This window comes from Acartia tonsa, chromosome 7 (assembly GCF_053477335.1).
Source record: "Acartia tonsa isolate MP-2025a chromosome 7, ASM5347733v1, whole genome shotgun sequence".
In the NCBI taxonomy this organism is placed as follows: Eukaryota; Metazoa; Arthropoda; class Copepoda; order Calanoida; family Acartiidae; genus Acartia; species Acartia tonsa.
The window spans coordinates 8,996,978-9,013,582 of record NC_137266.1 but is presented as its reverse complement, the minus strand read 5'-3'; the positions used below and the strand labels follow the sequence as shown (position 1 = coordinate 9,013,582).

General features: G+C 30.1%; 1 protein-coding gene across 8 annotated transcripts in view; it reads right to left on the bottom strand.

Moving 5' to 3' along the window:
• The window catches only part of LOC145324784 (uncharacterized), a 138,800-nt gene that overhangs the window by 105,042 nt on the left and 17,153 nt on the right, over window positions 1-16,605 (bottom strand). For 5 of the 8 annotated variants that reach the window (XR_013881323.1, XR_013881324.1, XM_080167418.1 and 2 more), the window contains exons 8-11: window positions 15,612-15,767; window positions 12,345-12,384; window positions 3,417-3,505; window positions 2,285-2,338 (exon numbers count right to left, since the gene is read on the bottom strand). Coding sequence is in view for 6 of the 8 variants with exons in the window: in XM_080167418.1 (XP_080023544.1) it covers window positions 2,285-2,338; window positions 3,417-3,505; window positions 12,345-12,384; window positions 15,612-15,767 (339 nt within the window). In the remaining 2 variants the exon portion in view is untranslated. Of the gene's footprint in view, window positions 1-2,284; window positions 2,339-3,322; window positions 3,352-3,416; window positions 3,506-12,344; window positions 12,385-15,611; window positions 15,768-16,605 lie in introns of those variants that run through there. The other 3 variants (XM_080167421.1, XM_080167422.1, XM_080167423.1) reach the window with 2 other exon arrangements.

Genomic DNA, 16,605 nt, shown 5'->3' with positions numbered 1-16,605 from the left:
ATCACGAAACCTCCGAAACAAAAGTTTTATTTCTTTTGAAGCATGAACTACAGACATACGGACAAAACAATGTATATATACTAGATGCGCATGTGCAATCTTCACTGAACATTTCAGCTGTTTATCTCACAAGAAAATCACATTTTCCCCAAAAGCGTTAGAGACTGACAGAGGAAGACAAAGTGAATTATAGAGTAGCTTTGCAACTAATAAACAAGTTGTCCCAAGAATTATTAATACATGTAAGGATTTCCTTTATTTGTTATATGGAGGGAAGAGACATTGGGCTATTTATTACACTAGTCTCCAAAGTTTTATTAACTTTACTTATTACAACAACTTTGGGGACGTTTATGAATTTTGATTGGTTGGTTTCTTAAGTTGAGTGTCCAAACATTTCAATCACTATTGTTATATACAAAAGGGAAAATTTTGTGAATCATTATTGGGGGTGTAAGTCAATTTTCAGCCATTGTCTTATCCCTTTAGGTTCCTGTGATTTCCTGTATTAGAATATGAGAAGGAGATAGAAGGAATCTTATGAATATTCAAAAACTTTAGTATTGCGGGATAATTAATTCAATTGTGGATACAGGATAGTTAGATAGATACCCAGATACAGGATAGTTAGATAGATACCCAGATATATAAATAATTGTGGATACAGGATAGTTAGATAGATACACAGAGCTGGATCTTTAACTCATTTTAGTGGTGAGCCAAATCGGGGTGAGCCTAATTTCAGCCAATCACAGCGCGGCATTTCATAAAATGCTGAGCTCTCATTGGTGGAAAGTTAGCTCAGCCAGCTCTGGCTCACCACTAAAATGATTTAAAGATCCAGCTCAGATATATAAATAATGATCTATATTTCCTGATTTGAAAATTTTTATAAATGGTCCGTACATTGTTTTTACAATTTTTAGGTTAGGTTAAATGGCTAGGGGGTCGAGCGCTGCGGCTAGGCAGGCCAGTTATAAAATATTTGTAAACCTTCCTAGGACCTATAAAGAACTATCCCGTAAAGGAGAACAAAATCCGTTCAGTGATTATCGAGATTCTTCGGTATACTCAAACAAACAGACAGACACACAGACAGACACACTTTTTTATCAGGATTATCGGAAAATATTCATCAATATGTTGAGACAAAATTTCAGCCTCACAATTCTTTTCAATCAAATTTTGTAAAGAGAAGAATTTTGGTGATTTAATAAATTAGTTTTATGATAAAGGAATTCAATACACTTTGAGAAAGTCTCTCCAATGGAATGTGGAAAAGTAATAAGGATGAAAACATCCATAAAATCAAAGCTCTGAAACGGTTGCACAAACGAACATTAACAATTGTAGAGTTTAAGAACTGAATCATGACTTGTTTATAGAAATGCTTCGCGTATAACATTGTACCTTGTTGTAATAGTAATCAGGTATTTAAAAAAAAATATGATAAATATTACCCATAATTTTTTTTGGTCAAAATTGGGTAAAAATCAACATGTTTAATATGAACATTCTGATTACAAATATATATAGAGTTGCTATGCTTTCTAAATCATACATAACTATTATAGGAATCATCATGCAAAGTTTGAAATCGATAGACCAATTATAAATGCGTCTAAATTAACAAAAAGACTTTATCGTCACTTACGGACGGACATGCCCTGATTATAGAAAAGCTTTGCTTCAAAACAATTGATCTATTAACTATGAAAGAAAGAGGAAAATATAGCACAATAAAATGTCAATAAGGTTCATTTTTTCATATTTCATCGTTTTGAAGGGTTTTTCCTTAATATACTTATAATTGTCCTTATATAAAAGAAACAGGATCTGTGTCTGTCTGTCAGTTTGGATGACTGTCTGACTGTCCCGAATGATCTAGCTAACCGAAATTCTCTTGCTATTCTCTCATAGGTCCTACCAAGGTTTATAATTATTTTTGTGGAGGGGGGGGGGGGGTGTACCATCACCCTTCCAAGAGAAATCGCCATTAGAAAATGAGTGGATGTCGACTTTTTCCCCCCACTTCAAGAGTCCCTAGAGACCCTAAATTTATTGGCAAAATTTTTCAATTAAACAAAAGAAAAAAAACATGTTTTAAACTAATATCTACTGTGGTTCAATTGTATAATAAACAAAAATAATATTCTTAAAAGACTTTAATTCTTAATTATTATAATAAAACCTGATTCCAAAAATTGTATTTTAAAAATGATTTTTCATAAACATTTTTAAAGGAATTTCTACACTACATATGAGTACGTTTGTCTATATTAACCTGTAGTAATGTTGAGTAGAGGTTCTGGCACTAGCGACAGGATCATCAATAGCCCTGCACAATAAAATAATCATCAGAAATTGCAATAACAAATATTCAAGATTCAAGAAAGAAAACCGGTTTTGTCGTATTTTTACAGTAGCTTTTGATAGGTTATTTGAGTTAGGTTAGGTATGGTAAATGATAATTATTGCCCCGCAGGGTAAGTGACCCCCAAGTGACTAGAAACAGGAGAAAAGCTACTGTGAGAATACGATAAAACCCAATACTTCGTTTTCTTTTCATAATCCTCATGTTTATTCAATTGATTCTCAAAAATAAACGATAGAAAGATGTACATAAAAATACTTTAAGTAATGGTTAAAATTTCATCAACTAGAAAGTTATTAAAATGGTTTTCTCAAAAGCATCTCAGAGGATTTATTGAATATTGAATACCGATTATGAATAGTAGTCTATGTATACCATATACATTGATACAGTTAAGAAAGGGTTCAAATTTTGCTTAACTTTTTAGAATTTAACTGTTGCCATGTGAGCATTAAATTAAAAAAATAGATATGTAACTCTACCAAAGAGGTGGGGACCTTGTATCAACTTTCAATTGGGTCTTTGAATATAAGCCAATAGCGTCGGAAATAGTAACACATCCAAGTCTCTTTAAAAGAGCAGTAAGCTATTGCTAAGCCGACGAAAAAGGTCCCCAGCACTTAGGCCAGGTAGTTGTCTGGGATATACAATACATCTATACTTATCAATACATTATGTAGGCTATATGTATTTCTTCTATTCTTCTTAATAATCTGTCTATACACTTTTATCTTATTTTATGGCAATTAGGATTTAATTACTTTATTTAAGAAACGAAATTGAGTTTTATTTTAATTTGTTATTACAAAAGTATATCTTACTATATACTATCTTTTTTTAAGAATCTATTAATCACTTCCAACTCAAAAAAATTCAAAATTGAAAAAAAAACAATCCTAAGAGGATAATACCCACTTTGTCTTATCCCTTTATATCCCTGATTCCTACCTCATAGCAACCTTTAAGCCTCTGTCATCCTTCCAGGGGTAATTAGTTCCATTTATAACCCTTTGTCTTTTCCCTTTATATCCCTGAATCCTACCTCATGGCAACCTTCAAGCCTCTGCCATCCTTCCTGACCCAGGGACAGTTCCAATCCTTGCGGTTGTACGTCTTGTTCAAATCAACAGGCTAAAATAAAATAACAGTTATTCCTTGCATCGTATATAAACACCTTTCCACGGATATAAAATGTATAAATAATTTTTAAATTTTAGATTTTTAATACGATGCTAGACATATTTTTTTCGTAAGGAAGAGGACCGGATATTTATCGGTTTCAAATACGAGAAATAGTATTATCCTGATATTAAATGACAGGATGTCTCTATGTCTGTCCGTCTTTGTATACCAAAGGATCTTGCTAAACCAATTTGTTTCTCCGAAGACGCTGAAAGTCGCTCAATGTGACGTCATAAAAATGAGGGATTATCCATCTCTTTTTTAGAGTATTTTCTTTTCCCCTCCTCATCTCTACCCTCATTTTTAGGACGTCCGAATTTTTTTGAGGGACTTTCATCGTCTTCTATTTCTCCTTTTAAGTGTAGCTTCAATAGGCTCGGAGAAGGTGTATAACAATTTTGAGACAGAGATCGACCCTACAAAAAATGTTTTTTTTAAACTAAAATTGAAAGGAGGGATCATTCTTTCCCCATCTCAAGAGCCCCTAGAGGCTTCTAAGGGTAATAAGTAATATATCTTTAACATATCTAGTGAAAATGATCAATTATATAAGAGTAAAGGATGTAAAAGTTAGTTGTTGATGTTTATAGGAAATGGGTGGAATAACTTTTTTATTAACAAACTATTTCTTTTTGTTTGTGTTAATAATGGATTTATTATCACTTGGATCTAACACCAGATTAATTTGTACTCTAATAAAGTTAAACTAAAATAACTATCCCTCCATCTACCCCCTTTATCCCATACCCTTCTCTCTTAGTGGATAAACGAACTAACGAATAAAGGATGTCATTGTTAGCAACCTAAATTGACGACAATTTTCCCTGTCATAATATTGACGTTTATTCTATATCCAATGGGTTAACATAGTTATATAATTTTGTTATGTATTTCTTAACTTATAGTTCTTATACATTTTTATTTCTGCCAGCTTTTCTTATGTATGTACTATGTATATGTGATCTATCACAAATATATGAAAAACTTATAAACAAATCATATTTATTTCTCCACCATTTCACTCTATCTATCTATTTTTATCTATCTACTAGCGGCTACGCCCCTAAAGGCTACCCTCCCTTCTTTTATCTTTTCTCTTGTGGCGTTTTCTCTTGGTATGACCTTTCCATGACCTATGAGAAGCTACATTGAAAAGGAGAATCATTTCGGCTCAGCTTTTAGCGAGAAACTTCGAGATACTCAGACATACAGACATATATCATGTTACTTTTATCTATTTATTTGTATAAATCCAAGTCTGTCTTGTGCATATATGTGAATAACTAAGTTATGAACAAAGTTTTCTTGGAATTTAAAAACCTTTGCGTGTGGATTCTGGGTAATCTTATTTGAATTTTCTTTTTGTCAGGGAGGGAGGGGAAATTGGGCTGTGTATAACACTAGTCCCGAAAGTTTTGATAACGTTTCCTTATTAATTGACTTAACAACCTTGGGTAAATTTATTTAATTTTGATTGGTAGGTTCATTTAGTTGGGTATCCAAACGTTTCGACCACTAATTGTAATCTAAAGAAGGGGTAATTTTGTGTATCATCATTGGGGATGTACATAATTTATCGGCCATAGTCTTATCCCTTTCGATCCCTGCTTTTTTGTTGTCTGTGTTTTTTTTTAAATCTTTCCTTCTTTATAGGCGCGTGCACAGGAACGGGTGTAAAATTGAGGAGAAAAGCATGGGATGTCCATAGATTAGTGGTCAGCGCACAACGTTATGGTTGGTAAATTCAGATATCAAGTCCCCTCATAGATTTGAAAAAAAACTTAGTTGACAATGCAGTCGCAATTTGTCAGAATATAATCACGCAACCTTCTCTGAGATACCACTAGGTTAAAAGGAGGGAGATTTGTAGGAAGTTAGGATTCCACTTGTCAAGCTACTTTAATCCTGCATGCCCTAGTCCATGCTCCTCATTCATGTAAGAATTGTGGGTCTGCTTGTATTGTAACATAGAATACACTCGGCTGTGCGCGAAGCTTACGGCAATCTAAGATTGACCAAAGGATTCTCACTTCCAGTCTCTGTGAGCATCTAAACTCCAGAGAATGAAGGCTACAAACAAAAAATAGGAGAAATGCAGAACTAACTGTTAATTATCCCAAGTATATTAACACACCCTAATCTAACTACAATTAAAGAATTTAAATTTTATTTTCAAAATAAAAATAGCTAATAGTTTATTCTATTTGTATATAAGTGAAAATTACTGTATTTGATAATATAATTGTTTTAAAAACTTCAACGCTCGTTATAGAAAATATTTGAAAGATTATTGACCAAAGTGTGTTAAAAATCATGTGACGTCATAAAAATGAGGGAGATGAGAGGAGAAGTGGGAAAGAAAATCCATAAAAAGGAGATGGATAATCTCTCTTTTTTATGACGTCACATGGGTGATTTTTAACACATTATGGTCTTTGTCAGATTATTCATTTATTGAACATTGTGAGAGGGTTTAGAAAAATAACTTTAAACCATCCCAAGAATTAAATTTGGAAATAAAATAGCTTAAACCATCTATGTGAAACTTAACTAGAATGGAGAATCCAATCGGTTCTGTAATTATTGAGATCTTAAACTGCATACAAGAAGGCCTTACTACTTTATGTACTAAAATAAGGGCGTTGTATGATTCTTTTTACAAATATTTTGATATTTAAATTTCAATAGCAATAAAGGTTTGGTGATTAAAATATGAAATACTAAAAGTTTTTTATTCATTAAAGTTAAAGAATATAGCTAGGGCATCAGCTATATGCAACTTTGCCCAAAGGGCTGGAACCCTGCCCCGATTTAGTGTTAGGTCTTTGGAATAAGCTAACAGTGTTGGAAATATAAACTTAGCAGAGTCTCTACAAGCAATTTGGTAGAAGACTTAGACCAGGTAGTTGTCTGGAATATACAACTATACTTACACATTTATTACATATTCTATCATAATTAAGAGATAAAATAGTTTCTTACCGGAAGATATCAGGGATTTAAAGGGATAAGACAATGATAGATAAATTGATGTACATCCCAAAAGTTAATACACAAAATACCCCTTCTGTAGATTGCAATTAGTGGTTTATACGACTTTTGGAAAAACAACTAATCAATATCCATTAAAAGTCCTCAAATTTGTTTAGCCAACAATTTAGAAAACGTTATTGTAAAACTTTGGGGTCTACTGTAATAAACAGCCCATTGTCTCCTCTCTCTCTGTAAAGATATCCACATCCAAGATTTTGCTAATTCTATATTCATATCAAACTTTTGATGGTATTTTTACAATTTAGGATAAAAAAGTAATGACAAAAAATGATTATCAAAAATATCTTTTTTAATATTATTAAAAAAGTAGTAAATTACCAAAAAATGAGTGTTAATTATTTCTTTATCTTTAAACTAGTTGCTTCGTCCCTAGCCTCAAGGGGAGGACGGATTTGTCAGGAAAATAGCCTAAAACCACCCCAAGACATGTACAAACCTACACTGAACAGAATTACCCATTCGGACCAGCCATTTTCGAGATCTTTAGCTACAGACAAATACCCCTTTCTACTTTATATTATAGGGATAAAAAAAAGATCTAGTTGTAATTTTAATAAGCAATGATATGGTAATAAGGCATGCAAAAATTGGATAGTTACATCCCCATTGATGTCCACCCCTATATACCCCGTTTGACAAGGGTCGACTCAACACCCCTTAAAACAAGGGGTTTGTTAAGTTAAAAAGGTCGACCCACCCCCCTTATATTTAAAATTTTGTGAAAAAAAGGGCGTCGCGTGTCAATTTACGAGTTAAAGTATACTTTTTTTCTTTACAGAATGTTACCAGAGTAATTAGTGGGTGGGTGGAAATACTGGGGATACGAATACACCCCTCTGACAATAAAATAACACTCTCTTGTAATCTATAATACATAAAACCAGGGGCGTCCAAGCTTTTTATTTTGGGGGGGGTAATTCGGTTTTGGGGGGGGTAAATACCCCCTCCTAAATGGTTGGGGGTGCCTACGGCACCCCCAGGGTAGGGATAAATTTTAAATGGGGGGGGGGTAAAATGAAAAAAATTTGGGGGGGGGGGGTAGGTGGGGGTGGGGTGTCAAGACACTGTACACTCCACTAGCTAAAGGCTGTTTTGTTTCTTCACAGTGTTGAAGAAACTCTTTACAAAGATACTAAGAAGAACCTTGTATATTTAAATGGAAGTCTTTTGATGTTTTTATAATAAAATATTATATTAGGTTTTTACTTATTTATCTATTGATATTTTAGCCAAAAAAATATTAAATATTTAAATTTGCATCAAAAGATTTGTTAATATCAAACCTTCTTGGAGTTTGGAATATAATGCAAAATTTGGTTTTATATAAAAAAAACCTAAAATTAAAACTTAAAAGTTAAATATTCATATTTTTTTTAAGTGCTTTTTTTCTTTATTTTATACTTGTTCACAATAACACTGTTATAATTGTCTTATCGATTTCAAACTTAGCATAGTGATTCCTGTAATAATAAGGTACCATTTAGAAAGCGTAGCAACTCTATACTTCTTACCAGAATGTCCGTATGTCCATTCAAAAAAGCTGATTTTATTACATTTTCACATGATTTTTTTGTATGATATCATTATCTTCTCCATTTCATTTTTGGAATAATGATTCTTAGGACAAAAAGGTAAAGTATTATAAGTGAGGCAACTCTATAATAAAATTCTAAAAGTCAAAATATCTTCTATACTGTATCCTATATTAAAGCAATTTTGCAACAAATTTATGTACAATTTCGATTAGATTTAGAAATTAATGTTATGCTTACTAAGTTATGACACCCTACAGAGTTATTGTTCGTTTGTCCTTCCTTCTGGTTTTGATAAAATATTAATTAAAGTATAAAAAAAATTACAATAAAGGTGCATTCAGTATTTTACCTTGTTGACTTAGGAAACATTTTTCTAAATATTAGATAATAAGGATAATCATATTACATTTACAGTTAAAAAACAGCATGATTTAAATGCACAAATTGACGTTTTTGTAATAATTACAGAGTTGATAGACTATCTAGATCGTACCTAATTTGTTACAGGAATCATCATCCATAGTTTGAAATCAATAGGACTATTCTAATATCTCTAAATTAAAAAAAAGATCAAACCGTGACCTATATACGTACAGACTGACTTACAAATCCTAATTATAGAAAAGCTTCGCTTTTAAAAATTAAACTGTCTTATAGATAGCAACATATCATATAAGGTAAATTATAATTGAGGATGAATTTAATCTACAAATTGCTAAGATTAGTTACTCATTGTGAATTAAAATTAATTCTTAGAAAGTTTTATTAGCAAAACAACTAATATTCTTTAGCTAAAAGAGGGTATTTTTTTTCGTAATTTGGCCGTTAGCGTTGAGTCAAATGCGCTTATTAAGTCAAACGATTCTAAATTATGAATACTTCATAGAAATACATTTGGTCTAAAATAATAACAGTTTGACTTAATAAGCGCATTTGACAAAACACTAAAACACAATTTTACAGAAAGTACGCGAAATACATAACACACTCTTTATAAACTTGTTTTACCACTCACAATATTGAAATATTTTTAGACAAGGAGAAACATAATTGGTTTTTATTAAGATTATATTTTTCAGACATAAGCACCAACAGATTTAAGCCATTTACATTAACTAGGTATCTTTTACTTTTTTCCAGAGTATTATTATGTTGCTAAGTTCCAACACCATTAATAATAATAATTTTACAAGTACAAACATTAGAGTAAAACAATAGAGGGGGAAGTGGTTTCGACTCTCAATTGGGTATTTAGAAATTAACCAATGGTGTCGGGATTATTAACAAAGCCAAGTAATAGAAAACAATTTGCTAGCAGACGAAAAAAGTGATTGGAAAAAGAGGGAGGTAGTTATAAACAATTTGCTATCAGACGAAACCTATAAATGTTGAATCTATAATACAAAGTAGAACGATGTTTGTCTGTCTGTCTGTCTTTCTGTTTGTTTGTAGCGAAGGATCTCGCTAACCGCTGAACCGATCGGGTTGTCCTTTACAGGGTAGCTTCTCATAGGTCCCGGGAAGGTTTATAACTATTTTCTTGGGGGGTGGGACACCCCTAACCCCCCCAAAAAAATTTTAAATTTTTTTACAAATCTAAAACACGAAAAATTAGTTTGATAAAACCTCTTGGGGCAAAGCCCCTAGAGGCTAGGGGCGAAACCGCTAGTAAACTTATAAGATACCATATAAGTTTTTTTGTGTAATCTTTAAAGATTAAAGGTTCTGCAAAACTATTTTTGGTATAAATATATTTTCAGAATGGATTAAATTAGTGACTTGTAGAGGGTTTTGACAAACCCTTAAACTAAATCTTGGAGAATTTAATACGAACAACAAGGAGGGGTTATTTTTAGTGTTATGGGAGTGGATTCACCCCCTAGGTGTCCACTAACCAACTCAAAAGTAAAAAGAGTGTCCCTAAATTAGTAAAGTGAAAAACGAAAAAAAAATTTCATATCCCCCTTGAATGTAAGAAAGGTGTGGCTTTGTTACTTTAACATCCCCCTTGTATTTACTAAAGGGGTATAGTGAAGGGGTAGACACCTTAGTGGGTGTATCTATCCCTTAATTTTGCCAAAGAGGTAAATACAAACCCCTTCTGCACGCAATCGGCTTCAATTTATTTCCACTGGATTAAAATGGTTGACAAATTAAACATCATTTATATCGAGAATAGAGTATCCATGAAAATAAAATTATAATCTCTATATTTTTCTACTAAAATTACTTAATTATAACTCTTACTGTCAGTTTAAAAAAAAACTTAAATTGATACTGTTGAAATTTCCAATATATTCTAAATTTTCATGGGGATACGATTTTTAAGAGACTCTAGACATATATTTTTAGTTATTCTTATGAAACAGCCAAAAAAACTATATCATTGAAAGCATCTGTTGTTATTAGATTAAATCAATTTTAAAAGTATATAAATTTAGCTTCATTGTATGAATCTTACTTTGAAAATTTTAATAAAAACTACAGAAAAAATAATAAAAAGTAGTTCAATTTCAAAGAAAGAATTAAAAAATATATTTAAAAATCATTTTTTTTTCATGTTTGATTTAATAATGTACGTGAAATATTAAAAACCTTTCAAACGTATTTTTATGTTTTTTTTATATATATTTATAACTCTAATTTGACTGATAGACCTACGGATAAAGTAAAATCAGTCATTTATCTTATAAATCAGCATTTGAATTACATTTTGAATTGCTAAAAAAAGTAACCAAGTAAAAATGCACTTTTACCCCCTTCCGTCCCCCTACTACATATCTTCAATGTAATTTATTCACTAAAACAAATACAAAATGGGTAGGAGCATACTCCAGGGGCGAAGCCAATTGTAAAACAAAAGTAAACATGAAAGAAAATGTTAAATTTGATTTAACTAAAAAGTTCAAGTTTTTGGAAACAGTTAATAATAAATTTCAAAGTATTTAAAATAAATTGAAAATATAGGTGGTTTTTCGGCCAGTAAGGTTATATTGGGAACTTGGTAGCCCCACAGGGTTAAGTACCCCCCAGAAGTTATAGAATAGATAGAAAAATAACTATTCTGAGAACCCTGCTTATCTTCAATTATTTTTTAAAAAGAGAGGTGGTTTATTAATGCTAAATTGACTCATTGAAAGCTATTACTAATTAGTTTTAAAATTGCTATTCAAAACTTAACTTATATAGTAGATGCTCTTATAAAAGTGAAACATAGCGGTGAAATATATTTAATAACAAAAAGTATTATTATATTTACAGTTCGTTTCCCTCTTCACAAAAGAAGTTGATAAAATATGTTTGCTTCCAAGGATTATAGGCATTGAAACAACTTTTAAGTTGTATTAGATAATATATCATGAAGTTTAGTCAAAAACAGAAAAACTTCATCATCACTGTATTTTGTTTTATTTTCATATTAAATAATGATAGGAGAGGGTGGGGTAATAAAAGTGAGCTCAAGTATAATTTGCTTGAACATGGACCTTTAGCTTTAGTGGCTTTACAAAAGTGTCACGTTCTACCAATGACTATTTAAGCCAAAACACTGGAAAACTATGACTATCATCATACATCATTTTTTTAAATTCTTACAGTTATACCTAATCCTTTCAAGAATCTCTGTTTGCTCTTGCAAGTAGGAAATAGTTTTGTACATGTTTTTGAAAAAGATAAATTTCTGCACATTGCAATGTAGAGAAGTGATAAAGTACACAGAAACTGGGATCTGAGGGATAAGACAATGTTCGGTAAATTGATGAACATCCCCAATGTTGAAACACATAACAACCCCGTGTATAGATTACAATTTTTAGTTGGAACGTTTGGACACTCAATTTGATAAAGCAACCAATCAAAATCCATTAAAACGTTGTTGAGTCAAACAAATAAGAAAACGTTATTAAAAAACTTTGGGAACTAGTGTAGTAAACAACCTATTATTCCCTCTATCTCTGACATAAAAAAGTATCAAGATTTACTGTAGCAATAAATTGCAAGTTATGAATGTTATATTTTATTTTGTTTTTCTCTAACCCTGTTGAATAAAAGTAGCTATAATTAAATTAAAATAAATATGTTACAAGAAACAAAAATCCCCCAAATTAGAAAGAAATACTATCTATAAAGATTACAATAAAGTATAGTTATAACTCACCTAAGCTCAAGGCACAATTTGAAAATTTATTTATAAAGCTTACCATGTTATCTGGCTTAGTCTTCACTTTCTTAGGCATCCCTCTAAAACAGTAATTATATATCAATTATTTTCAATATTGGTTGTCTGAACTAAATTTCTATATTAAATTTAGATATGAGAATTTATGTTAGAGGAATATTATAATTCTAAAATGATATTTAATCCTGTTTTATGTTCCCTGATATTTTTTTCAAGTAATCAGGAGAAAAGAAATAGTTTAATAATTTAAATTTTTTTTCAAAACATAAACAATAAATTGTTAATAATAAAATATATCAGAGCTACAAAGATAGAATTCATCTTATCCCTGCTTTCCCTTACATCCCTGAAAGTTACAGCCTTGTGGAGGGACTGTGGGCAATTAAACAGAATATTTTAGATATTACAGACATTAAAATTCGACTGTGGTCATACATTACAGTTTAATTGGGTAAAACAATTTTTGAAGAAAATTTAAAAACTATTATGAGCAACATACAATACCTAATGTTTTAAGGTTTTAAGTAAATGTGCTTGATAATATGCATATGCTAAATAAAAATACTATTTTTGTATGAACACTTTAGAATTCTTTTAAGACATGAATTGTTAATTCTTTCTACAGCAGTATTTCAGTATTTGATGTAAAATCTAAAACTCTGTAATATAAAATGTTTTACTGTGGTATGTTTAACTATTTTCTTAAGTATAGAGTAAACAAGGAAGTATTTATTTATAGAAACACACAGACAACAAGACAACTTTAAGAATGACTAAAAATTATAAACATGAAGAAAAATATTTAGTCATACTTTAAAAATAAGGAGAAAACTAAGGCTTCACAATTAAAATTGAATTATTTCCTTAAAAAAGTCCATTTAAGAATGTTCTGAAAAACAGCATATATAAAGGTTTGTAAAAAATAACTCGTATAATTAAATAGTAAGGAAAAAACTTCTAAGATTTAAAAAAAATGTAAAAATAAAGTTTAAATTGTTTAAAACCTAAAAAAAATAAATAGACCAACATGGTAAAAAAGAAAAGAAAAAGCAATTTTTATCCATTTACCTCACCAGAAAATGTGTCAACTTAAATATTATTAAATTGGCTTTTTTTTACTCCCAAAAAATATTTGTACTTAATTCTATTCATTTAACAGAGAAAAAATCAAAGATATTATAGGATATTTCCAAGAAGTTGTACAAACAGTTCAAGATGAAAAATGTGATTTAGAATTATAAATTGGAAATGCATACTTTATTGCACATAAAAGAAAACAAATATATTTGTAATAAAAAAAAATCAAATTTACATGTGGTTTGTATATTTCTAAAGCAATTTTCCTTATGAATTTTTTTTCAATTTTGAAAATTTGAGTATTCCCCCCCCTTGACAGAACTATGAACTCTGGCCGCAGCGCTCAGCATCCTAGCCTACCTAGCCGCAGTGCTTGGCCCCCTTGCCTGCATAGCTGCAGCGCTTGGCTCCAAAGCCTATAACCTAACCTAACCTAAAATAGTTGTTCTCTGTTTGGGGGGGACTCAAATTTTTAAAATTGAAAAAAAAATTCTATAAGGATAACGCCTGAAAATTTTGAAAGTTTTTCATTGCTAATAATAAAAATTTATTAAATATGTTGCCTAAAAAGAAAATTATAAGCTTATTTTTGGCAGAAACTTAGGATGCCAGTAACTGATAATATTTTTTTGATAAAAACACCATTCTTTATAGTCAAAAACATTAAAAAAAATCAGTTTAATTTGCGTTTTAGTGAGATTACTGTAGTGTGAGAATGTCAGCCTTTAGGATTTCTAGCCAATCAGAAGGCTGAGTCCGCTGAACAACTAATCACAGCTGAGCATCTGTATTACTTATATTAGTTTCATTTTTTCCCACTATGATTTTACGCTTACAGATTTAATTTAAACCGAATTTTTTAAAGAGATTTTGACTATGAAAATGGGTGTTTTTATTGTAAAAATGTTATCAGTTACTGGCAGCCTAAGTTTATGACAAAAAGAAGCTTTTAATTTTGCTTCTAGACAACGTAATTTAATATTGAAATTTCTATCATAAGCAATGAAAATCTTTCAAAGTTTTCATTGTACTAAAAAAACATTTTGAAATGTCTGTAATTTTTTTGATATTGAAGCTGGAGCCTTTAAAATTGGGGTATAGGGTCTACTCGTTGCAGTCTTTCAGCAGTTAAAGGGGTGTATTTCTTGCAGGGTTCCTTTAAGTTTTTGTTGAATAAAAGAAATTAGACATCTTTTTCTTTCTTGATTATAAAAAGTTTAAAATAATATTGATTTAAGTACTTATTGCATCAATATCACAAATGTTATGTATAAAAAGTATATCTCTTACTCCCTACATCTCAACCTTTCTTCTTATGAAATGGAATTATCCAAATAGGTTTGTATTCATAAAAATTCAAATAAGATTTGAGAAGACAAACAAAAACTTTATTTCACAAAAGAAACTCTAAACTCAAATATGTAAATATGTATTTTGTTGGGATTGTAAGATTATATTACAATAAGCAAAATATTATTTTAAACATTTAAATTTGAAGCCTTGGTTTTCTTCAGTTACTATAACACAGGTTTTAAAAATACACAAGTAACTTTAATGTTTTAAGTATTTTTATACTTATGTACGATATAGTTTACCATTCAAACAACAAAACAAAAATCATGCACTAAATAACACACAAAAATGACAGAAACAAAATGCAAAGCTCTTATTTTATATTCATGCTTTATTATCATTTCTTTGTTTTAAATGTTAAGATTATTTATTGGTTTCTTATGTCAGCTATATTAAAGTCATTTAGGTCACCTGGGATTAAAATTCTAGAATATTCAGTAAAACATTGGACACTTATTGCAATGAATATTGTTAATATTCTTTAATATTTTCATGAATCGTAATTAAAACAGTTATACAATATATGTTGTAATCTCAACTAAGCAGAGTATCAAATGTGTTTTTGGTTCAAAATAAAATCTAATAATCTTCAAACTGCCTGAAATAATAATAGTTAAACCAAAATACTTGCCATTTTGCATGCCTCAAAATATTTGTTGATATTGTATGTAGAAGGTTGGAAAAGATAAAGAGGTATGTAATCTAAAGAAAGATTTAAGAAGGATAAAAGTGAAAAAAATTTCTAATTATTAATCTGAATCAAAGTCTATAACTAGTTGGTCTAATGGTAATAAATGTTCAAAAATGTGTATGTATATGTTGTTCATTTGCTATATGGTTGTTTTTATCATCATTATACCTATCCACCACATCATCATCATGAGGATTGTTGCTGATGAAGGCCTCATCAACCTTCTCAACCACCGGTGCATGATTTGCCGCACCGCCTAACTTCAAGCTGACTGTCATGGCTGATTTTTCGAAGGAGATTTTTCTGCCAGGGGCATCATTACCACTGTATGGATTTTAAGATATATGAGACTCTTAAAATTATTTTTATAATAAAATTTGCACTTTTCTACAACAAAGTTTTTGTGACAAAATTTCAATATAAAATTAAACTTTTTTTAAATATAGGTCAAAAGATGTAATAATATGATACAAACTCAAGCAAAAGTTTAAAATGAAATTTTATTTACCGATAAAATGCATTGCAAACTTGGAGAGTAAAAATATTTTTCTTATGAAGAAAAGATTTTTTATATATATTTAGACAAGCTATAGTAATAACAGATTTTCAATATTTCCTTAAAGCAATAACAACCTATTAGACAAATATACTTTGCAAACCTTTATGTGTAAATAATAGGATCTTTGATAATAATAAAAAGCACTTTCTAGCAGCAGTTACATGATATTAAACTTTTATTAAAAGCCTATCATTGTTGTTCTTACTTAATATTTGAAAATTAAAACAAGCTAAAGATTGTAGAATTATAGTTTTCTAGAAATTGTTGGCTTGATTGCAATTTAATGTAAGCAATAAATAGTTTTTACCTATCCACATGCTTTATTAGACATACTAAACAGTTTAATAATAATGTCTTAATTCAACCTTGTCAGATTAAACATAAAAAGTATTGTTACATTCCATTTTAATATTTCATTAATATGAAAAAAACTTCATAATCCAAAGCACACCAAAAATAATGTCGTGAAAAATAATTGCTAAATACATTCATATTGATTTAGTCATAACTTTTAATTTGCTTAAACTTTTTTCTTTATTAAGATTCAAATTCAATCTTTTAACTGTATAATCTCCATTTTATAGATAGTTTAATCAAAATACA